This window comes from Schistocerca americana, chromosome 2, assembly GCF_021461395.2.
Source record: "Schistocerca americana isolate TAMUIC-IGC-003095 chromosome 2, iqSchAmer2.1, whole genome shotgun sequence".
Lineage (NCBI taxonomy): Eukaryota > Metazoa > Arthropoda > Insecta > Orthoptera > Acrididae > Schistocerca > Schistocerca americana.
The window spans coordinates 591210415-591235156 of record NC_060120.1 but is presented as its reverse complement, the minus strand read 5'-3'; the positions used below and the strand labels follow the sequence as shown (position 1 = coordinate 591235156).

The window sequence follows — 24742 nt, the reverse complement described above, 5'->3', positions numbered from 1 at the left end:
TGAGCTCATCCATAGTGCTAAAAGGAGTCCTTTAAACTTCGATTACACGATAAATCAATCAGATCTAAAGGCTGTAAATTCAACTAAATACCTAGTCCGCCTCAGAGAGCTTCTCTCCGGGCTTGGGGCTTTACCTCTTCCACCTCCTTTCCAGGCACCTCTGCGTACACCCCCATGGTGTGTGTCTCGCCCTCGCCTTCAGTTGGAGTTGGCACAGGGCCCGGACTCAGTCCCTCCGGAGGCCTTCCGCCGCCGCTTTTAGTCCATCCTGGACACGTATCAGGGCTCTGGCGTTGTATACACTGACGGTTCGATGGTTGCTGGTCGTGTCGGTTATGCGCCAACTCTAGGGGACCATCCCGAACAACGCTCCTTGCCGGATGGCTGCAGCGTTTACACTGCTGAGCTGATCGCCATCCTTCGTGCCCTAGAGTATATCCGCTCCTCCTCAGGTGAGTCTTTCGTTATCTGTAGCGATTCCCTGAGCGGTTTACGAGCTCTCGACCAGTGTTTCCCTCGTTCTCGTCTGGTGATGGCTATCCATGAGTCCCTGCATACTCTTGCCCGTTGCGGCTGCTCTATGGTCTTTGTTTGGACCTCGGGCCATGTTGGGATACCTGGCAATGAGAATGTTGACCGCCTGGCGAAAGAGGCCACTAGTAAATCATCTCTGGAGATTGGCCTCCCGGAGACTGATTTGCGGACAATCTTACGCCGCGAAGTTCTATCGGTTTGGGACGCTGAATGGTGCAATCTGCCCACGCCAAACAAACTCCGTCCAATCAAGGCGACGACGACTGTGTGGCGGTCGTCCATGCGGGTCTCCCGCATGGAGTCTGTTGTCCTCTGCCGGCTGCGCATTGGGCACACTCGGCTTACGCACGGCCACTTATTGCGCCGTGAGGACGCTGCGGCTCCGTTTTATCTGTGGTCCATATTTTATTGGAGTGTCCGCTTTTAGCTGTGCTCAGGCAGACGTTCGCACTGCCTGACACGCTCCCTGCCCTTTTAACAGATGACCCTGCTATGGCTGGCTTAGTTTTGCGTTTTATTCGGTCAGGGTTTTTTTTATCATTTAATATGAGTGTTTATGTTTTATTTTATTGTTTTGTGTTGATTCTGGCCTTTGGCCTACGGTTTTAAACTCAGTTTTCGGTGGTTGGCTTTTCCTTTTTTTGTTCCTATGGTCGGCCAACCACCGTCACACTCTGTGTGATTTTATTTCGTTTTGTCTGGTCCTTGTCTGCGTTTCTTTTGTTCTGTGTCGTATGTCTCCTATTCTGTTGAACGTTTTTTATTATCTGTGGGTATTTTTAGTTTTTTGGGAAAAGGGACCGATGACCTCTGCAGTTTGGTCCCTTTAATCTTTAAACCAACCAACCAACCAATTACGATTACGAACAACTTAAACTGGAAAGAACATCCAGAAAACGTTGTGGGAAAGGCAAATCAAAGACTGCGATTTATTGGCAGAAGACTTAGAAGATTCAACAGATCTATTAAAGAGCCAGCCTATACTTCGCTTGTCCGTCCTCTTTTGGAGTACTGCTGCGCGATCTGGGATCCCTACCAGATAGGATTAACGGAGTACATCGAGAAAGCTGAAAGAAGAGCAGCATGTTTTTTTACTATCGACAAATAGGAGTGAGAGTATCACGGACATGATACTAGATTTGAAGTGGACATAATTAAAACAAAGGCGATTCTCTTTGTGTGCGTGGGGGGGGGGGGGGGGGGGGGGGAGATCTTATCACAAAATTTCAATCAACAACGTTGTCATCCGAATGAGAAAATATTTTGTTGACACCGACCTTCATAGGGAGAAACGATAATCACAACAGAATAAGACAATTCAGAGCTCGCACGGAAAGATAGAGGTGTTCGTTCTTTCCGAGCCCAGTTCGGAAATGGAATAACAGAGAATTATTGTCAAGGCGGTTCGATTGACCCTCTGCTAGGCACTTAAGTGTGATTTGCAGAGTAGCCATGTAGATGTACACTCCTGGAAATGGAAAAAAGAACACATTGACACCGGTGTGTCAGACCCACCATACTTGCTCCGGACACTGCGAGAGGGCTGTACAAGCAATGATCACACGCACGGCACAACGGACACACCAGGAACCGCGGTGTTGGCCGTCGAATGGCGCTAGCTGCGCAGCATTTGTGCACCGCCGCCGTCAGTGTCAGCCAGTTTGCCGTGGCATACGGAGCTCCATCGCAGTCTTTAACACTGGTAGCATGCCGCGACAGCGTGGACGTGAACCGTATGTGCAGTTGACGGACTTTGAGCGAGGGCGTATAGTGGGCATGCGGGAGGCCGGGTGGACGTACCGCCGAATTGCTCAACACGTGGGGCGTGAGGTCTCCACAGTACATCGATGTTGTCGCCAGTGGTCGGCGGAAGGTGCACGTGCCCGTCGACCTGGGACCGGACCGCAGCTACGCACGGATGCACGCCAAGACCGTAGGATCCTACGCAGTGCCGTAGGGGACCGCACCGCCACTTCCCAGCAAATTAGGGACACTGTTGCTCCTGGGGTATCGGCGAGGACCATTCGCAACCGTCTCCATGAAGCTGGGCTACGGTCCCGCACACCGTTAGGCCGTCTTCCGAACACGCCCCAACATCGTGCAGCCCGCCTCCAGTGGTGTCGCGACAGGCGTGAATGGAGGGACGAATGGAGACGTGTCGTCTTCAGCGATGAGAGTCGCTTCTGCCTTGGTGCCAATGATGGTCGTATGCGTGTTTGGCGCCGTGCAGGTGAGCACCACAATCAGGACTGCATACGACCGAGGCACACAGGGCCAACACCCGGCATCATGGTGTGGGGAGCGATGTCCTACACTGGCCGTACACCACTGGTGATCGTCGAGGGGACACTGAATAGTGCACGGTACATCCAAACCGTCATCGAACCCATCGTTCTACCATTCCTAGACCGGCAAGGGAACTTGCTGTTCCAACAGGACAATGCACGTCCGCATGTATCCCGTGCCACCCAACGTGCTCTAGAAGGTGTAAGTCAACTACCCTGGCCAGCAAGATCTCCGGATCTGTCCCCCATTGAGCATGTTTGGGACTGGATGAAGCGTCGTCTCACACGGTCTCCACGTCCAGCACGAACGCTGGTCCAACTGAGGCGCCAGGTGGAAATGGCATGGCAAGCCGTTCCACAGGACTACATCCAGCATCTCTACGATCGTCTAAATGGGAGAATAGCAGCCTGCATTGCTGCGAAAGGTGGATATACACTGTACTAGTGCCGACATTGTGCATGCTCTGTTGCCTGTGTCTATGTGCCTGTGGTTCTGTCAGTGTGATCATGTGATGTATCTGACCTCAGGAATGTGTCAATAAAGTTTCCCCTTCCTGGGACAATGAATTCACGGTGTTCTTATTTCAATTTCCAGGAGTGTATATGTAGATGATGTTGCCATTTGACGCCTTGTAAAGTCATCATAGGATCAAAATCATTGCAAAATCATGTAGACAGGATATCTGTATGGTGCGAAAAGTGGCAATTGACTCTAAATAATGACAAGTTAAATAATGAAAAATGTGAGGTCATCCACATGTGCATTAAAAGGGGTCCGCCGAATTTCGGTTCCACGATAAATCGCACTAATCTTAAGGCTATCAATTCAACTAAGTACTTAAGGGTTACAATTACTGATCACATAGATAATGTGGGGACGGCGAACCAAAGACTGCATTTTACAGGCAGAAACTTACAAAATGCAACAGGTCTACTGAAGAGATTGCCTAGGCTACGCTTGCTCAGTGAAAGGCAGCGTGTTTTATACTATCGAGAAACAGGTGAGAGTGTGCCACGGAGATGATACGCGCATTGGTATGGCAATCATTAAAATGATAATGCTTTTCGTTGCAGCAGTATCATGAAATTTCAGTCGCCAACTTTCTCCTCCGAAAGTGAAAATATATTGTTGGCTCCCGTCTACATAGGGAGAAATGATCATCGTAATAAAAAAAAGAAGAACAAGTGCTCATAGTTCTTAAGGTCTGCATTTTAGAGCCCACGATTACTAGACTTTTTTGCTTCGAATGATAGTTCCTGCCATATGCCTGAATTTAGACTTGAAACTGCGAAGATTATTGCTAAGATTTTTAATTATTGTGGTAGCTTATTAAAAATGAATGAAGTAGACTAATGCACGCCTCCTTGAACAAGAGTCAAAGAGGTGCGATTCAAATGCAGATTGGATTTCTGCCTAGTATTAACTAAGTGAGAGCTGGTAATTCCTGGGAATGAGGTGATACTGTTAACAACAAACGACATTAAAGAACGTACGTATTCAAAGCACATTGTCAGAATTAGCAGACTGCTGAGTTGTGTCGGCAGGATGTTCGTGAACTTACACCAGATAGTGCTCGAACTGCCCCTTTCTGAGGCAAAAAGGCCTTTTGTGAAGGAGAAAAGTTACTCCAGAACATAATGCCGTACGTCATAAGGGAATGAAAATAACCAAAGTAGACTAATTTTCGTCTTGAACTATCACTTGTTGCAGTTACTGTTGTAATGGTAAATATGCCAGCTAAGCAAGATCCTGAACATCAACTTTCCATGACAGCTTACCATCTATCAGGACTGTTCGGACTCACTAATCGTAGTCCCTTATTTTATGATAAAAATGTCAGTTTTGGCTGAATTGTGTGTTAAAGGCTATAAAAAGCTAAATCTTACTGGGATTTAGCTTCAGTTTACTTTCTATAAGCCATGAACTTATGTCTTGAACGAAACTATCTGATACATCGCCATTGTTGCACTCAACGTCCTTCACTATCAACCTAGTGTCACCAGCAAACAGAAATATGTTAGGATCACCTGCCTTATTAGAATGAATATCATTTATATACATAAGAAACAGCAGTGGTCCCAACACTGAACCATGAGGCTCCCCGCAACTTAACTGTGCCCCAATCATTCTCAACTCATAGCTGTAATCATTACTATGGAGAATGACCTTTTGCTGTCTGTTCTGAAAGTACGAAAGGAAGTAATGTTGAGTTAATCCTCTTATTTCATAAAGGTCCAACTTCTGTAGTAATATTTTATGATGAACACAATCAAACGCCTTAGTTAAATGAAAAAAGATGCCTATCGTTCGCAACTTTACGTTTAATTCGCCCAGTGCATCACAGCAAAAAGGGAAATATAGTATTTTCAGTTGTTGAAGCACCTCTAAAACCAAATTGTAAGTTTGACAGCAATTTAGACAAACTTAAATAATGAATTATCCATATATATATATATATATATATACATATATATATATATATATATATATATATATATATAGGGTGGTCCATCTGAAGTTTCGGACGAGATTATCTCGAAAACTATACATCGGGTAAAAATAGTGGGTAAGACAAGTTCGTAAGCTTAAACGGGACATCAAATGATACTACAAGTGACTTCCACCCCCGTCCCCTTATATCTTAAATGGAAACACCCATTTTTATTGCAGATTCGGATTCTCCATAAAAAAGTAATCAAGTTTTGTCTGAAGCATTTTTTTAAACCATTCACAGATGGTGCTGAAATCGAGAAAAAGTAAAATTGAGAAGAAGTTTTGTCTGAAGCATTTTTTTTTAACCATTCACAGATGGTGCTGAAATCGAGAAAAGTAAAATTGAGAAGAACTCTGATTTATTTAGAACTATCCGAGAAAGACGCATCAAATCGATAAAAAATGTGCATCAATTCTTTCGTTACGCCATTTTACGCTATTTTTGTACAAAATGTACTGTATCCTACTTTTAGCTTTACCCAGGAACAACGACATGGGCGTAGTAGAATGATGTTCCCATGGGATGCTTCATTAGTGTGAGTCCCCTTGCTCTCACAATTTGGGGTGCTTAACTAATGAAATTAACCGCGAAGAAACTGTTCAAAATTATCCCCATTTGCTTTAATGCATGAAGTCAATCGTCTGCGAACGTTGTCCACAGTTTTGAGCAGCACATCCCGTGGTATGGCTGCACACACTCTTCGAATGCGTTGCTCCATATCGTTTGAGGTTGTAGGCTGTCTTTCAGAAACAATATTTTTTAAATAACTCCACAAGAAAAAATCAGGAGATGTTAGGTCTGGTGAACGTGGAGGCCACTGAATTGGTCCCCCGTGTCCCATCCACAGACCAGAGTACCGTAAATTTAAAACGTATCGCACATTTTTAGCATAATGGAGAGTTGCTCCGTCCTGTTGGAACCACATTCGTTGCCTAGTTTCTAAGTCAAAATCTTCCGTTAGCTCCAACAAATCAAGCGGAGAAGTTGTAAATAAGATTCCCCAGTACCATTTCGGTCAAAAAAATACCGTCCTATCAAGTAACCGTTTAAAATTCCGCGCCAGACCATTAACGACCATTTGTGTTGATTGTCAATGGGTCTGTGCCAGTGGGGATTGACAGAGGACTAATAATCATGACGATTTAATTCGCCATCGTTTTGGAATGTGGCTTCATCGGTGAACATAACGTATCTAAAAAAATCATTGTTACCTCTTTTCATTTCCAAGGCCCATTGGCAGAAATGCAAGTGTATATGCATATCTTTCGGCGTTAATGCCTGTGTCAGTGTGATATGATACCCGTGATATTTATGAGCCTTCAAAATCCTCAAAACAGTTGACTTCGGTATTCCAGTTTGTCTCTGAATCGCACGACTACTAATTTCTGGATCCAGTTGAACACAGGCGAGAACGGTAAGGGTACTAGCATCATTTTCATTGTATTCGCGATGACGAGGTGGACGGTGCATGTATCCATTTCGAGCTCGTTGAGTGCAATTTCGAATAATGTTCTCGCTTTGATGTGTCTGTTTGGAAACGATCCACATACAATTGCACAGCAGCAGCGTAGTTGTTACGGCATTCACGTAAAATTAACATCGTATCAATAATCTCTGTAGGAGGATAGTGAGCCATGTTTCGCTAAAGAATAATTTACTTTCGTCAGTTGATGTTTACGGTTCACAATCTGAAGGGGAAGTGACGTCTGATCGCATTGCACCGACCTTTATACTGAGCCATAGTTTGCAGTTTGGCCACGTTACCGCCATAGTCGGGTGAGTAATGCAATTGTGAAAAGTTCTCTATCGACATTTTAATACCATTACGCCTCCCCCCATCAAAAACTGTGGCGGATAGGATACATTTTGTAAAAAAATAGCTTAATTTGGCGTAATGAAAGAATTGGTGCCCATTTTGTATCGATTTGATGCGTCTTTCTCGGATCATTCTAAATAAATCGTAGTTATTCCCCATTTTTAATTTTTCTAGATTTCAGAGCCATCTGTCAATGACTTATAAAAATGTTTCAGACAAAACTTGATTGCTTTTTTCTGGAGAATCCGAATCTGCAATAAAAATGGGGGTTTCCATTTAAGATTTCAAAGTTGCCCCCGGCCCCACCCAAGGGGGCGGGGGCTGGGGGTCACGTGTAATATCATTTGATGTCCCCCTTTGAGTTTACAAACTTGTCTTACCCACTATTTTTACCCGACGTATAATTTTCGAGATAATCTCATCCGAAACTTCAGATGGACCACCTGTATACATATATATACTGAAGCGCCGAAGAACTGGTGTAGGCATGTATATTCAAATATAGAAATATGAAAACAGGCAGAATACAGCGCTGCGGTCGGCAACGCCTATATAAGACAAGTGACTGGCATAGTTTTTGTATCGGCTATTGCTGATACAATGCCATGTTATCAAGATTTAAATGAGTTTGGACGTGGTGTTATAGTCGGCGCACGACCGATGGGACAGCATCTCCGAGGTAGCGATGAAGTGGAGATTTTCCTTTACGACCATTTAACGAGTGTATCGTGAATTTCAGGGATCCGATAAAACATCAAATCTCCGACATCGCTGCGGCCGAAAAAATATCCTGCAAGAACGAGACCAAAAATGGCTGAAGAGAATCGTTCAACGTGATGGAAGTGCAGATTGCTGTAGATTTCAATGCTGGGCCATCAACAAGTGTCATCGTGGGATTCATTCAAGGAAACATCATCGATATTTCGGAGCCGAAAGCCCACTCGTGTGCCCTTAATGACTGCACGGCACAGAGCTTTACGCCTCGTTGGGGCCCGTGAACACCGACGTTGGATTGTTGATGACTGGAAACATGTTGCCTGGTCGGACGAGTCTCGTTTCAAATCGTATCGAGCGGATGGATATGTACGGGTATGGAGATAACCTCATGCATCCATGGGCCCTGCATGTTTGCAGGAAACTGTTCAAGCTGGTGGAGGCTCTGTAATGGTGTGGGGCGTGTGCAATTGGAGTGATATGAGATCTCTGACACGTCTAGATATGACTCTGAGAGGTGACATGTATGTACGCATCTTGTCTGATCACCGGCATACATTCCCGTACATTGTGCATCCGACGAACTTGGACAACCCCAGCAGAACAATGCGACATCCCACACGTCCAGAATTGCTACAGAGTGGCTCCAGGAACACTCTTCTGTGTTTAAACACTTCCGTTGGCCACCAAACTCCCCCGACATGAACATTATTGATCATATATTGCAACGTGCTGTTCAGAAGAGATCTTCACCCCCTCGTACTCTTACGTATTTACAGACAGTTCTGTAGTACTCGCGGTGTCAACATTAGTCGAGTTCATGCCACGTCGTGTTGCGGCATTTCTGCGTGCTCGCGGGGACCCCACACGATATTAGGCAGGTGTACCAGTATCTTTGGCTCTTCAGTGGATATGCAGTCTTTCCATTAATAGGTCTAGAATTATTGACATTATCCCAGTCTCTTTTTTTATGAAGCGGTTTAGCTACTGAGTACTCGAATCGTAAAGTAACTGATCGGCCATAAAGAAAAAATTACAAATGTGGCTAAGGACTGGTCTAACACATGCAGCAAAGTGTCCTGCTAGATACCCTGTTATTTCCAAAAGAGTCCTTAGTCTTCAGTAATGTAGTTGTTGACACAATCTCCCCCTTGTCAGGATCACAGAGGTATATTTCAGATATGCATTTTTAAGAGATATGGTCCCTGTAAAAATAAAGCTTTTGTTTGATTCACGTGCTATATTCAGAGAGTAATTCGCAAATACTGTTCGTACAGGGTGTACCAAAAGTTATGATACAAGGTGTGGCGGTTGGTAAATGGGTTGCATGTGATCTTGTTTTGAAAATAAACATATATTCGAAAACGCTTTGTTTGCTTGCTACAGTCTCTGAGGCGTGGAGGAGGATGTCGGCGGTTTGGACCATACAGGCTAGGCAAGAAGTATAGGAAAGATTGTACATTACTGTCAATATGCACCAGTTTAATTCACTTACCGAAGGTGCTCAATATGGCCGCCACCAACTCCGATACATTTCATGTATCACCTGAAATGTCTTTCCAAACCCTCGGCCCCCTCGCTCACTTAGCCTGACACTACTGAATTTTCGTTTCTGGTGGTACATGAAAACTCTGCTGCACGAGACACCCGCGAAGTCACCACAAGGTCTTGAGGCACGAATACAAGTAGCTGTTGATGTCATCCGTGATATGCCGAGAATTTTTCCAAGGATTCCTCAGTACATCACTAGGTGATACACAAAATGATTCGAAGTTGGTGGCGGCCATATTGAAAATCTTCTGTTGTTTATTTTGTGGTGTCACCGCCAGACACCACACTTGCTAGGTGGTAGCTTAAATCGGCCACGGTCCATTTAGTACATGTTGGACCCGCGTGTCGCCACTGTGTGATCGCAGACCGAGCGCCACCACAAGGCAGGTCTCGAGATACGGGATAGCACTCGGCCCAGTTGTACTACGACTTTGCTAGCGACTACACTTACGAAGCCTTTGCTCTCATTTGCCGAGAGACAGTTAGAATAGCCTTCAGCTAAGTCCATGGCTACGACCTAGCAAGGCGCCATTAGCCTTACATACACTCCTGGAAATGGAAAAAAGAACACATTGACACCGGTGTGTCAGACCCACCATACTTGCTCCGGACACTGCGAGAGGGCTGTACAAGCAATGATCACACGCACGGCACAGCGGACACACCAGGAACCGCGGTGTTGGCCGTCGAATGGCGCTAGCTGCGCAGCAATTGTGCACCGCCGCCGTCAGTGTCAGCCAGTTTGCCGTGGCATACGGAGCTCCATCGCAGTCTTTAACAATGGTAGCATGCCGCGACAGCGTGGACGTGAACCGTATGTGCAGTTGACGGACTTTGAGCGAGGGCGTATAGTGGGCATGCCGGAGGCCGGGTGGACGTACCGCCGAATTGCTCAACACGTGGGGCGTGAGGTGTCCACAGTACATCGATGTTGTCGCCAGTGGTAGGCGGAAGGTGCACGTGCCCGTCGACCTGGGACCGGACCGCAGCGACGCACGGATGCACGCCAAGACCGTAGGATCCTGCGCAGTGCCGTAGGGGACCGCACCGCCACTTCCCAGCAAATTAGGGACACTGTTGCTCCTGGGGTATCGGCGAGGACCATTCGCAACCGTCTCCATGAAGCTGGGCTACGGTCCCGCACACCGTTAGGCCGTCTTCCGCTCACGCCCCAACATCGTGCAGCCCGCCTCCAGTGGTGTCGCGACAGGCGTGAATGGAGGGACGAATGGAGACGTGTCGTCTTCAGCGATGAGAGTCGCTTCTGCCTTGGTGCCAATGATGGTCGTATGCGTGTTTGGCGACGTGCAGGTGAGCGCCACAATCAGGACTGCATACGACCGAGGCACACAGGGCCAACACCCGGCATCATGGTGTGGGGAGCGATCTCCTACACTGGCCGTACACCACTGGTGATCGTCGAGGGGACACTGAATAGTGCACGGTACATCCAAACCGTCATCGAACCCATCGTTCTACCATTCCTAGACCGGCAAGGGAACTTGCTGTTCCAACAGGACAATGCACGTCCGCATGTATCCCGTGTCACCCAACGTGCTCTAGAAGGTGTAAGTCAACTACCCTGGCCAGCAAGATCTCCGGATCTGTCCCCCATTGAGCATGTTTGGGACTGGATGAAGCGTCGTCTCACGCGGTCTGCACGTCCAGCACGAACGCTGGTCCAACTGAGGCGCCAGGTGGAAATGGCATGGCAAGCCGTTCCACAGGACTACATCCAGCATCTCTACGATCGTCTCCATGGGAGAATAGCAGCCTGCATTGCTGCGAAAGGTGGATATACACTGTACTAGTGCCGACATTGTGCATGCTCTGTTGCCTGTGTCTATGTGCCTGTGATTCTGTCAGTGTGATCATGTGATGTATCTGACCCCAGGAATATGTCAATAAAGTTTCCCCTTCCTGGGACAATGAATTCACGGTGTTCTTATTTCAATTTCCAGGAGTGTAGTTTGATAGTTATCGTATGAAATGTCTCATCAAGAACGTTGTAAACCAACAAAGAATAAAAGTTAAGTATTCGAGGAGCTGCATACTTTTCTTATTAGAATTCACTACTTATCCTGTTCCAGAATTCACGCCAGTCGGCGTGTGTGTACGCGTGCCTTTCTTTCGGCTACCCGTCACTGTGGACTGGCTGCCTTGTCAGTCCACTACATATTTAAACTGGTATTTATTGACAGTAATGTACGTTGTCTTCTATACTCCTTGCCTATCTTGTGTGGTCAAAAATGCGTGCGTCCGACTCTATATTTCAGAGGCACTAGCATACAAACGAAGCATTTCCGAGCACAAGTTTACTAGCAGAAAATGCTCACAATGTTATCCTGTACCAGGCACTCTTTGTAACATACCTTTGGAAACACCCTGTACATCTGATTTATCAGTAACAAAAATATTTTTACTACGTGTTCACTTTATATTCTCTGCTTTGTTCTGTTGACCAGACACTGACTTCACAACTGACTATATGGTTCCCATTGTATCCTGAGTATTACCTATTCTGTTTGCATAAGATATGCTTCTCGATTTCCAAGTAACACACTGAGCACCTTACAGTGCTGTTTGTAATGGGCTACTGCAGCCCGATTGTGACTGTCTCAACGTTTTTCTGTAACTCCTCGTTTCTTCTAGATGATATTCTTATCCCATTAGAAAGCCACCCAGACCACCTCCTGTTAAACTATTTTAAAGATTCGAATGGAAAGAAACTTTCAAAGAACATGAGAAATGTGTTGAAGAAAGCATTATATTTATCGTCTATATTATTAGCTGGATAAACATCCTGCACCTCTTATTCTTTCATGAGATTTAAAAAGTCTCTGTTGCCACTGAATTGACATATCTGAATAATCTGTAATTCTTTTTAACATTTTAACATGTGTGTGTGGGAGAGGGAGTGGTGAGCGAGGGGGGGGGGGGAGGTGAGCGCGCAAATTCCTTTAAGTATTGAAACTTGTATATTATTGTATATTATGGTCTTAAAAGACCATTTAACCTTTTACTAACTGAATGCCCACTAGTTTACCCTTTTACTAACTGAATACCCACTAGTGAAAAAAAAATGTTATCTGTGGCTGCGCCAGTGTTCCCCTGCATTCTGTTTGGAAAGGAAGGAGTCTGCATCAGGAAATATATATTTAGGAGATATTCCAGCAGTCCTTCCTTGTAAAACCACTTATAAATTAATGTTAAAGTCAGCACATAAATCAATTTTTGGTGTACAAAGAACTCTCTGGCTTGAACTGAAACGTCCAAAAATCCGAGTTAGGGGATCTGTACACAACTATAATTGAAAGTGTAAGTTCACTAAACTGAACTGCCCTTGTACAGCGTTCGTCAATTGATTCAAATGGAATGCCGTTTTTCACGTATATGGCCACTCCCCCACTCTGCAAAGAGCCCCTTGAAAAATAGCCAGCTAATCTGTATCTCGGTATAGGAAGCCTCTGAAGTGTCACATCGTTTAAGTGGTGCTCCGACGTACCATTAATGTCAGAATCAATGTCAAAAAGCAGTTCACTAACGTTGTCTCCAATACCTAATATGCTAATTCCTTTATCGCTTGGTTTTAGATACGTGACCTTTTTGAAGGCGGTTTATTTGTTAGAGAGACTTCCCTTAAGCAGGGATACCTATCAACTGATAACAATCTACAAAATGTGTAGCTCCACCACCATTTACCACACGAATTTTCCCATGAGTGTTCCCACGTCCCCGACTACATTGTCACCTAGAAGTTTCTTCTTACTCCATTCTCATCATTGTCGTCTCAGGCCCCATGTTAATACGCCTATTAGCTGTATTAAAATGAAACAGTTCCACAAGGCGCACATGCGTGCAACCAGTTTGAGTAGCTATCTTTTCCAGTTCACCACCTATTTCATACTCCCTATCCCTAATACTGTTCCCAGTTCCATTCACAAACACTATCTGAGCCTCTTTTGTAAAATTGCATTATAACTCCCCTTTGTTAACAGTCACCTTAACTAACCATGCATTAAACTTCTCTATCTAACTGCAGAACACTCTCCTTTCTTTTTGAATTTACAACTGATTTAGGCTTCTTAACTTTTGAGGAATGCTGCACGTTTCCTGCACCTACAACTACGACAGACTCCTCTCCACTAAACTCTGACAGCTGGACAGGTTTGTTGGTGACACACAAAATTAAACTGTCTGAGTACATCCTTCTACTAGCAACCTTTTTGACAACTGTCAGTTTCCATTCCCCAGTCCTCTTCTCCTTTCTCATCCTGCCAAGTTCCTCCCTTACACGTCCTAACTGCAACCTAAGGGCACAGATCTTAAGCTACTGCTCCTCTATTAAATTATTTTTGCTACATATTTCAGTACAGGCTTTCACTAGAACCCTCAATGACTTCCCCACTGCCTTCCCCTCAAAAGACTTTGCGCAAATCTCAGATCATAGCCAACAACTCACGGTAAAAATTTTGCTGTTATCGAAAAAACTATACTTCTACGTTACCTAAGTTACGCTACTACAGTAAAATGATTTTGTGTAATAGCTACAGTAATTTTGAAATTTTTCTCTCTAGAAAGGGCGTAACTACTGCAATTAGCACTACTATTCCATTACTAACACTGTCACCACAAATACTTCAAAGAATTACTTGACTAAAACAGAAATTTTACGCGACCTCTGGTGAACTCAGTCAAACGGAACACTCGTACACTCTGAGCGAAGTTTTCTGAAAGTTTTTCTGTGCAGGTATTTTACAAGAAACAGCAAGAAATACCGGTTCATAACTGGTGTAACTAATAACTGACTAGAGTGCACAAACAAATTTATCAGTACGTAGGCCTCTGGTCCGCACCCACCACATTTCCTGTTCTTGGGTATCAAGTATGGAGATTGTCAGTGGAATCCACCGACGTTAAATTCTGTCGTCTTGAAATTATCCACACCAAACGTATTGACGATGCAGCAGATGGAAAAACAAGCTATTACAGGGTGTTATTCAAAAGCTCTTCCTACGGTTTTACATGACTGAAGTGGTCTCTTGCAGGTGTAAAATCCTTGGTTGTGTATCACTTAATTTCGTTTTATATGTGAACTTATATTTCGGACTAGTCATCACAAATACATCTCAGTGTGATAAATTCATGATTATCTTTTCTGTAACGAGTTTCAATTTTGCTGCTTAACTATCATTTTTGAATAAGAAGAAAAATGTTGATGAGATACGAGAGGATCGAGGGACTTCATAACACAATGAAACAGTGAAACAGGTATTTCTAAAATTTGATCGCAATGTTCTGTGTGAAACACACGGGCCGGCACAATTTGCTGTTTACAATAACGAAAAGCTGGGGGATCACTGCAATCCTGGACGCTATGAAGACAATATATTACAATATGAGCAGAGAAAGTTCTTGTCAACAAATAAAAATGTAGTGATTTGACGTGATTGGTTGTGTTAAGAACACTCTGGTTTGGAGATCAAAATTATCGCTTCAGTTCCATGCAGATATCCAGAGTGCTATAAAAATAGTTGTTCGATTATGAGCACTGTAATGTCCTTATATTAATTCAAAATGGCGTGTATTCTCTTGGAGGTACAGCGTTATCTAATCGGTATCCTTTCAGGATAAGTCTGATTTCTTTAAACAAATGTGGGAAAATATCACGTGTGCATGACTTCTCAGACCATTTGGCCTTACACACTGCGTTGCTGTATGGAGTGATATGGAACATTGTGATGCATGTGAAAACTCCGTCTGCTTATCTTCAAGTTAAATACTCAACTGTCTCGCCTGGGGTTTCAATAAGTAACAACCAGCTAATAAACTTACACATTAACAAGCCATGTGAGACTCGTATTCGGGAAGACTGTGGTTCAAAACTCTGTCCGTCATCTAGATTTCAGTTTTCCGTGGTTTTCCTAAAACGATTAAGGCAATTGCTGGAATGGCTGCTGTGAGAGGGCGCGACCGATTTACGTCCCTGGATTTCCCAAGTCCGAGCTCATGTTTGGTCCCTAATGACATCGACGTCGGCGAGACGCTAAATCATTATCATCCTCCTTCCTTCATCTTACATGTCCAAAGAACTGAAGTATCGCTTTGGTGTTTGTCATGCAACGTGGTGTGCTTATACTGAATGCTCATAACTTTGTGTTTTACTTTGGTTCAAATGGCTCTGAGCACTATGGGACTTAACCGCTATGGTCATCAGTCCCTAGAACTTAGAACTGCCTAAACCTAACTAACCTAAGGACATCACACACATCCATGCCCGAGGCAGGATTCGAACCTGCGACCGTAGCGGTCGCTCGGTTCCAGACTGTAGCGCCTAGAACCGCTCGGTCACTCCGGCCGGCCTATTTTACTTTATCCAGTGATGAGCAGCTTGTTTGAAATTTAATTTTAAAACATTGCTTCATTTTTGATAACACTTTGCTACAATGTTAAGTAAACTGATTAAACTTTTCTTGCTCAAGCAGACTTTCTTTGATTTTACAGTTCAATCACTTTTTACGCTTTCTCTCGAGTGCTTAAACAACAACGTGAGAAATTGTTCCTAGGGCTGTCTTTCATGAAGTAAATTTTAACATATTCTCTAGTGGATAGTTTACACTTTCTTCGTCAGACACTTTGTGGATAATGTCCGTGATTTGGGTGTATAATACCTACCTTCTCCACAGCAAGTCCACATGTTGAATTTTTCATTGTCAATGAATGTTCTTATTTCGAATTTATTACTCTTTTATTCAAGCAACTTTTCAACTACCCATCGCGTAATACCAAGACGATATTACATCCTATTATGTCCGGAACCGTACGACTGCTACGGTCGCAGGTTCGAATCCTGCCTCGGGCATGGATGTGTGTGATGTCCTTAGGTTAGTTAGGTTTAAGTAGTTCTAAGTTCTAGGGGACTGATGACCACAGCAGTTGAGTCCCATAGTGCTCAGAGCCATTTGAACCATTTGACATCCTATTATTTTTTTTCAGAATACATATTTTGTAGCGTCTGTTTTCCCCATCGCAAAACTACAACCAGGACATAGTACACGTCTAATTGTGGCTTGTCTGTATTCCAACTATTTGAAATGACCGAGAAACCTGAGACTTTGCGCCGAATTCGACTTCAGAGGAAAATTAAAGCATCTTTATGGTCTAAGACTTGCTCTTTTGATTTCATGCGTTCAGCTTATATATAAGTGAAGTTAAATTAATTTTGACCTAAAAGTGAACTACGTCTTCTCTGATTGACAGCAGCCGCCAAAATGCTGCCTGCGTGGTGCGTTGCAAGAATCGTAACTTTCTTTTTTTAGATCTGTCCAAAATGCAATAAATTTTCCTCTATTAAGTGTCAACAACGTTCGTGCACCGAAAGGTCTGTATGTGTTGCAGAGTTGCACAGCATGTTAAGCGTTGGAAAAACTGGCCCTTGTCGGAGTAAGACGGACCTCACGGATTTCGAGAACAAGTCACCTGACATGCTGATCTTAAGTGAAACACTAAATAATGCGTATCAGAATCGAATAATGCGTATCAGAATCGAAAGGAGGATAAGTGTTTCTTTGTATTTGGAAGAACGAGTAAATGATGCTTCTGTATCATGTGTTCTATATTCGTGACGGTACCGATCGCTTTTTGATGGACAATACACATGAACCTCTCAGCGGATTTTGACATTCAGTCATGTCTCAGGAGCCGCGCGGGGTAGCCGCGCAGTCTGGGGCGCCTTGCCACGATTCGCGCGGCTGCCCCCGTCGGAGGTTCGAGTCCTCCATCGGGCATGGGTGTGTGTGTCGTCCATAGCGTAAGTTAGTTTAAGTTGGATTAAGTAGTGTGTAAGCCTAGTGACCGATGAGCTCAGCAGTTTGGTCCCACAGGAGCTTAGCACCACCACCACCTCATGTCTCAGGATACAAACAAACTTGTCAGTCAAGCAGCTCCTCAATTGGCCTGCTTGCCAACAGCACTCGGCAGACCTGGACGGTGAACCATCCAAGATCTAACCAAGCCCGAGAGCGCTTAACTTCGTTGATCTGACTGGAACCGGCTTCATCATTGTGGCAAGGCCGGTGGCCATGTCTCCGGATATTCTGTATTAATTTTGGTTGTCAGCATTCATAGACTATAAAGTTAAATTATAAATTACAAATGCCAAACAAGCAATAGACGTATCGGAAAATTAAAAGACCAAGAAAATATTAAGAAATGCAGGTCTTAGGCTGAAGTAGCGACATGCATTCAGAGCATCTGTAAGTAGGCTGTTTAGGTTTTTATGTTAGTAATGCCATGTAGTGCTCTGTATGAAAATCGCTGACTGCGCTGTGTGCAGTCTGTGGCTGGTTGGACTCATTGCTGGAATATTCGCTTGAGAAGTGTTGGGCAGTTGGATGTGAACAGCGCGTAGCGTTGGGCAGTTGGAGGTGAGCCACAAGCAGTGGTGGGTGTGGGGAGAGAGATGGCAGAATTTTGAGAGAGGACCATCAGGACGTGCCTCCGTCGGAAAAAGGAAATTTGTAAGACTGGATGTGATGAACTGATATATATATATATATATATATATATATATATATATATATATATATATATATATAATATATGATGAGTTTTGAACATTGTTAAGGTAAATACATTGTTTGTTCTCTATCAAAATCTTTCATTTGCTAATTATGCCTATCTGTAGTTAGTGCCTTCAGTAGTTAGAATCTTTTATTTAGCTTGCAGTATTGGCGCTCGCTGTATAGCAGTAGTTCGAGTAACGAAGATTTTTGTGAGGTAAGTGATTCGTGAAAGGTATAGGTTATTGTTAGTCAGGGCCATCCTTTTGTAGAGATTATTGAAAGTCAGATTGCGTTGTACTAAAAATATTGTGTGTCAGTTTAGTGATGATCAGAATAGGTAAAGAGAGGAATGTATAAGTACGTTCAGTTTTTCTCAGCTGTTTGTGTATCAAATAACGTAGAAGTTTATCAGCACAGTCATTCAGAATTTTTCTAAGGGGACGGCGGAGGTTCGAGCCCTGCCTCGGGCATGGGTGTGTGTGTTTGTCCTTAGGTTCAAATGGCTCTGAGCACTATGGGACTCAACTGCTGAGGTCATTAGTCCCCTAGAACTTAGAACTAGTTAAACCTAACTAACCTAAGGACATCACAAACATCCATGACCGAGGCAGGATTCGAACCTGCGACCGTAGCGGTCTTGCGGTTCCAGACTGCAGCGCCTTTAACCGCACGGCCACTTCGGCCGGCCGTTTCTCCTTAGGATAATTAAGGTTAAGTAGTGTGTAAGCTTAGGGACTGATGACCTTAGCAGTTAAGTCCCATAATATTTCACACACATTTTTAATTTCTAAGGGGACGTTTCACATCATCCGTCATGAAATGAAAAATAGATGCTCTTTGTATCTGTTTTACGTTAATGGATCACAGATGTAAGTAGTCATGCAACAAAAATATTACAAAACTTCGTTTTAATATCGAATGGATCTAGATGACCAGCTGTAGGGAGGAAAAATTTTCAGGTTTGAATTAGTTTGTGCAAATATAGGAATGTGTAGATTTCCAGCTAAGACTTTACATACAAACCAGTTGGAAAATAAATCCTAGCGCGTTGTTCAAGAATTATGTGTGTCATGTTATAAACTGCCGAAAGAAATCGTCATTTGCTTGACCCATTTCACTCCTGAACATACATGTTGTCGGACGCCTGAAACTCGCAAGTAATTACCACGTGAAAAGCTGTTTACGAAAAATAAGTAACTAATTTTTGGGAGAAATCTTAGTATGTTATGTACAACATGTATGCATCACTGCAGAATTCAAAATGAGGTATCTCCGTTTGCAACTATCGATTGGAAATCTGTATTTGAACCATTTCTTTCAGTTTCTCATTCAGTTAGTTTAAGTTTCTGTTCGTGCTTCGCGTAATTTTCTGCTACCTTTGCAAGTGACCTTCCAGCGCAACAGAGCCCTTTATATAGGATGCCATTCCCATCTCATTCAGTTATCTGCCAGTAATGCTTTACTGTTGACCACGTCTTGTTTCTAAAGTAGACGGGGTGAATACTGGGACTTGCTGTAGAACTTTCTGTACCTTGCAAATCATCAACACGAACAATAAGAAGAGGTTCTAGGGGAAGTAAAGCTGTGAGGGAAGTCGTGAGGAGCAACTGGATAGCTCGCTCGGTAAAAGTATTTGCACGCAAAAGGCAAAAGGTCCCAGGCTCAAGTCATGGTCCGGTAAAAAGTTTTAATCTGCCAGGAAGTTGCGAGTCGGAGGACTCTCCACTGTTGACTCAAAATTCATTCCAGATACAATACATAATTGGGCGCTGAGGTGTAAGTGAATATGGACAGAAAATACGTATAAAATTAAATATTTATTATAACAGCGTTGTCACAAAGCATTTGTCATCTGTTCAAGCGGTCGGGGCGACTGGAATGGCGTCTCCGGTGGCGACGAAGCCGAACTCGTCGGCCTTGTACTTGATGTCGACGGGCTTGCCCTCGGGGCTGGTGTACTGGTACTGGCCGCTCCTGATCAGAACGTGGTCCTTGCCGTCAGGGGTGGGCTTCAGCTCGCCGTGCTCCACCACCGAGATACCGTTGGCCGTCTGGTACCTGTGAACATAGACAGTGGGTATATTGTGGAAAAACACCGATGAATCACAGCTCAATCGGTGCTGATTATCGGGAGTAAAGTCATGGAATGCATCCGTGCATTAAGCATGTGCCCCCAGCATAAATGGTGCACAGTTTGTCATGTGTGGATTGTTCCTCACGAAGGTACATCTACCGCTGGTGCAGTTGATATTGTTGAAAGGTTTGACAAAACTTTTCTCATTTTGCTATCCTGTTGTGTGATTGTGGGAACAATCTAAAGTAAACAACAGTTATGATGCAAACTAGCAGTGGATAAGGATCTAGATGGACGCTGCATCATGATGCTTTTGTAATGCAAGATCACTTTAAAAACGAGGCGTAGGATATTGTTGAAACCACAGTAGACAATAACTAGGGATTGGTTTCGCCCTAATTTTCGCAGTTCGTGTCATAGTAAGACATATGACTACAGTGAAAGACCATATCGGCTAGCGTAAAACTTAAGACGTCTCACGTTCTCATGTTAACATGGATCTGTGTATCGACACTGACGTGATATCAGAGAACAACTGAAGTTGCATCTTTGCAATGGGTTTGTTCTATAGCGTAGCCAGAAAGTCCCTTAAAACCTAAATTAAACAGTGTAAGATGGTAACAGATTTAAGATTTAAACATGCCAACCTTATCATTGATCATTGATATGGTAACAGTACTCACGTGAATTGCGTCGTGACTGCCGCGTAACTGCTACGTGAGTGTCATGTGACTGTCCTGGGAGGACAAAAAAGTGTGTGCTTTGACTAGTTCATTGTTTTTGATGAAGAAGAGTGGCAGATATCAGCGACTTCACTTTGGACGTGTGCCTAGTGATAAATATGTGGGTCCATGAACGGAAACTCAACAACGAAAATATGTCACATGTGATACATTTCGTGAACGGTTGGATAAGGAGCCACTAAGTCACATGGGGGAAGAAAGTTTTTAGAATCGGAAGTGTTTTGGATGTCCCCCGCTCTGGTCGTCCATCAACCCTAAGGGGAACATAAGCTGAAGTTAGTGCACCAGAGATGCGTTCACTCTTCAGGTCGATCAGAAGCGTGCTGCAGAACTTGGAATTGAAAGGAGCACAATGCAATTTCCTATAAAATGGATTTAACTGCTAAAGCGGATGAGTAGGAGGGCATGGAAGCCTGTCAAGCTGTCCAGGGGGTAGTAGTGATGCATATAGGGACGTTTTGGACAATGAAATAATTGCATGTGTAAAGGAATTTTCTGGCGACCCTCTCTTAATGTTCTCCGTGCATTTGTCAAGTTAATTTGCTGCGAAAACTTGTGCTTTCGACGATATTCATCATTTTCATCATCAAGAATGCAGCTGATTGTCGAAGACGGAAGAAGTAACGTAAGTGCAAAGATGTAACTGATGCAGTCGTGTTTATTACGGCCATATATTAATATTGGTGCCAACGATGAAACGTCACTTGCAGCCATGCTTGCAGCGTCTTTCTTTTCGTCGTTAGCGTCCGTGTAACCTCTGACCTGTGTCATTTCATTCCTTCATCGTATGTTTCTAACTTATAATAAAACTAAGTGAGATTTATAGGCTGTACATTGTTATTTGTTAATGTATGAACTGATAGCAGGCGTCTCTACAGTGTAAGTCGGAGAACTATGGGTAAGATGAATTGGTATCTACCAGCCAGTCAAACACTCACACAGATTAAGAACACAGGTTAAAATGCAGCTACTCGCAGCTTCCCAATACAGACACACATGAGGGTGTCGATACTTACGAGAGGGAGTACTGGCCATGCTCGTCGCGGACCTCCTGGCGGGACACGACCTCGATGGGTTTGTCTGCCAGCACTGCTGTCACGGCCACGGCCAAACACTGCGAAACGAAAAGGACACATTGACAGTCACCGATGCAGAGCGTTTAAATTTCTCTCGGTTTCATAATTCTGAAGGCTTGTTATAGTCACCCTCGAAGAGATAATATATACCCCGCTGAAAAATCGATCTGAACATCCTTCGTAAACAGTAACAGATATGATTCGACATGGGACATTTGCAACCACAAACACTAACAATCAAAAGAAAAGAAGGGTTACTTATTTTCCCAAATACTTTTCAGGAAATAAACGAGCTAAAAAAACTAGAACTGTAGGAATCCATACGGAGGCTCATCGACATTCATTCTCTCGATGTGTCAGTCATGGTTAGAATAGGAAAATATTGAAACGATAGTGGCGACAGGTGTACCCTCCGCTACACTCTGAGACGTAGCTTTGTGGTGTACACATTAGATGTAGAAGTAGGTAGGAAAACGGCCAAAGGAAATATTTTAAAATAAACAGGAAACCTCTAAAAAGGTAAAAACAAGAAAAATGAAAAGTGGAATTCAGACTCCCAGTTTAAAGGTCCTCAGCCGTCGCTGGTATTTTATTACTTATCGTTTCGTTCTCCTGCGGCAATGACCTCGCCATCCTGCAACTGGCTAGGCTCGAAAATGACCAAGTCCAGAGAAGCAATGCAATGTCCAAACCAACGTTCAGGTGGATGACAGATTGACTTAACTTATTTGGCCACAATTTGTTAAAGTACCGTCACCATTTCCTCTGTGGAGTAGCAGTTGGAGGTTCAGGCAACTTCTGATGTCTGTAGTAATTACATGAGTTCATGTTGCGCCTGTCTCTCATAGAGACTTAATTTTACTCGAATGCCGGCCGCGGTGGCCGTGCGGTTCTGGCGCTGCAGTCCGGAACCGCGAGGCTGCCACGGTCGCAGTTTCGAATCCTGCCTCGGGCATGGGTGTGTGTGATGTCCTTAGGTTAGTTAGGTTCAAGTAGTTCTAAGTTCTAGGGGACTTATGACCTAAGACGTTGAGTCCCATATTGCTCAGAGCCATTTGAACCATTTTTTTTTACTCGAATAGCAAAAATGAACAATCCTTGTCACAATGTACGAATACCTACAGTGAGTAAGGTTAGATAAGGAAAATGTTGACTAATTAAAACGTCATGGAAGCCCGGACCTAGAACCAAAACTACTCTCTTTCGAATTTGAGCAATAGTTCCCACTCAGTTTGTAACGTTCGTGAAAATTGCAAGGGATTTTACTTTCATGTGAAGGGAGTTCACACTTGCACGACCACACTTGGTCTTCACAGACGCCAGTGCGGTAATGCATATTGCAGCCAAAAATAGGAGCAAGTAAAATTTAGAGTTAGTTGTTGGCTTCAGCTGACAGAATTTCCAGAGGCGCTGCTGCGGAGGATCGCCAAGCTGGTGAGATTGTGGATAATAATCGACGGAGGTGACCACTGTGTGTGACAGACCGCCATGGCAGGTGCAAAAATCGAGGAATAAGTGAGCGACGTGCTCATCGCAATTGCGGACTGACGCAGAATGACAGCATTAGAATTACTCTTAGATCCACTGACCTAACAGTTCACAGATCAGAGTGTGGAGGAGAAGGAAGATTGCGTCGGTAATCAGAACAAGAAACGTGTAGAAGAGTTATTTAGTTGTTAAGCACTGTATTTAGGTTGATGAGTAACAAAATATATCAAAATAATGAAGCCAGGATAAAGCACTTAATTTTCTATGTTTAGAAGGATGCTGTATAAGCAATTAAAGACCTTTTATATCTAGGAATCAAAATCATATGAGAGAGCAGAAGCAAATAATACTTTAGATATAAACGTAGACGTAAAAATTTTGTTTAACAAAGGAAATGTGCTACTGTGAAACACTGAATTTGAACAAATAACAACCATTTCAAAACTGTATGTCTGAAATACAACGCCGTATGATTTTTTTTTAACAAGAGAAAAACATAAGAAGAAATTTGAAATATTAGGCATATTTCAGTAGAGGATATGGGCGAAACAGTGAAAGAAAAGGTGTCAGAGTAGACGAGGAAGGATGTCTGTGGATAACGATCACCAAAAGACGTCTCGGGTCTCAGACATTATGCGTAGTCACGTGAACGAAACCTCGAAACGTGTTAAATTTTGGGTTACAGATAGGAAAAAAAACCAGACGCCTAATCGACAATATTATGAAGCTCGATGTAGTTCACTGCTTCCGCTAATATTTCGACTGCGTGAGATAAAGACAGCTTTAAACTTACGCAGATAAATACAAATGCAAGATCAGTATCGTTCATCAGTTACCTAATCTCAGATTAATAACAAAAAGTTTATTAAATTACTTCACTTTTTTTTTAAAATTTCGGTGGAAAGTTTCAAAGGAAATTACCTAAACGAGTTTCTACGTTAGCACTTAACACATGACAAAAAAATATTTCCATTAAAGTGTGGACAAGAAAAGCTCGAGAGGAGCTCGCTACTTACAATCAGAGCGATCTTCATAGTGCTGGGAGGATTCACGGCTGTGCTGGTCCAAGCGACTGCTGTATCTCCAACCCCTGCAGCACCCTTTAAATACCCGAGCAGAAGGTCATTGAGCACCTGTTGACTACTCCTTCCCTTGTTACCAAAGATGTTTTTCCGGCTATTGGTTATCCCTTTCGGTGAAGCGTACGTACTGCAATAGCAGGAACCTGGCTAGATCTTGTCCTCTTGTTCGCATATTCTCTTAAAAGTAATGCCTTTAAGAAAGAGAAACAACCGTATAGTATCTGATTAAAGATTAGTGATGAACATCTGGAGCACGTCGCAGAGTGTAAACATTAAGAAATAATGCTATCAGTAAGAAGCGATATGAAAAGGAGTGATAA

At 43.5% G+C, this 24742-nt stretch overlaps 1 protein-coding gene across 1 annotated transcript in view; it reads right to left on the bottom strand.

The window, feature by feature from the left end:
- The window catches only part of LOC124594218, a 75781-nt gene extending 51407 nt beyond the window's left edge, over positions 1-24374 (bottom strand). Inside the window, exons 1-3 of the mRNA XM_047132578.1 lie at positions 24357-24374; positions 21793-21890; positions 19834-20017 (exon numbers count right to left, since the gene is read on the bottom strand). Coding sequence (XP_046988534.1) covers positions 19834-20017; positions 21793-21890; positions 24357-24374 — 300 coding nt within the window. The remainder of the gene's footprint in view (positions 1-19833; positions 20018-21792; positions 21891-24356) is intronic.
- Positions 24375-24742: the final 368 nt, after the last annotated feature.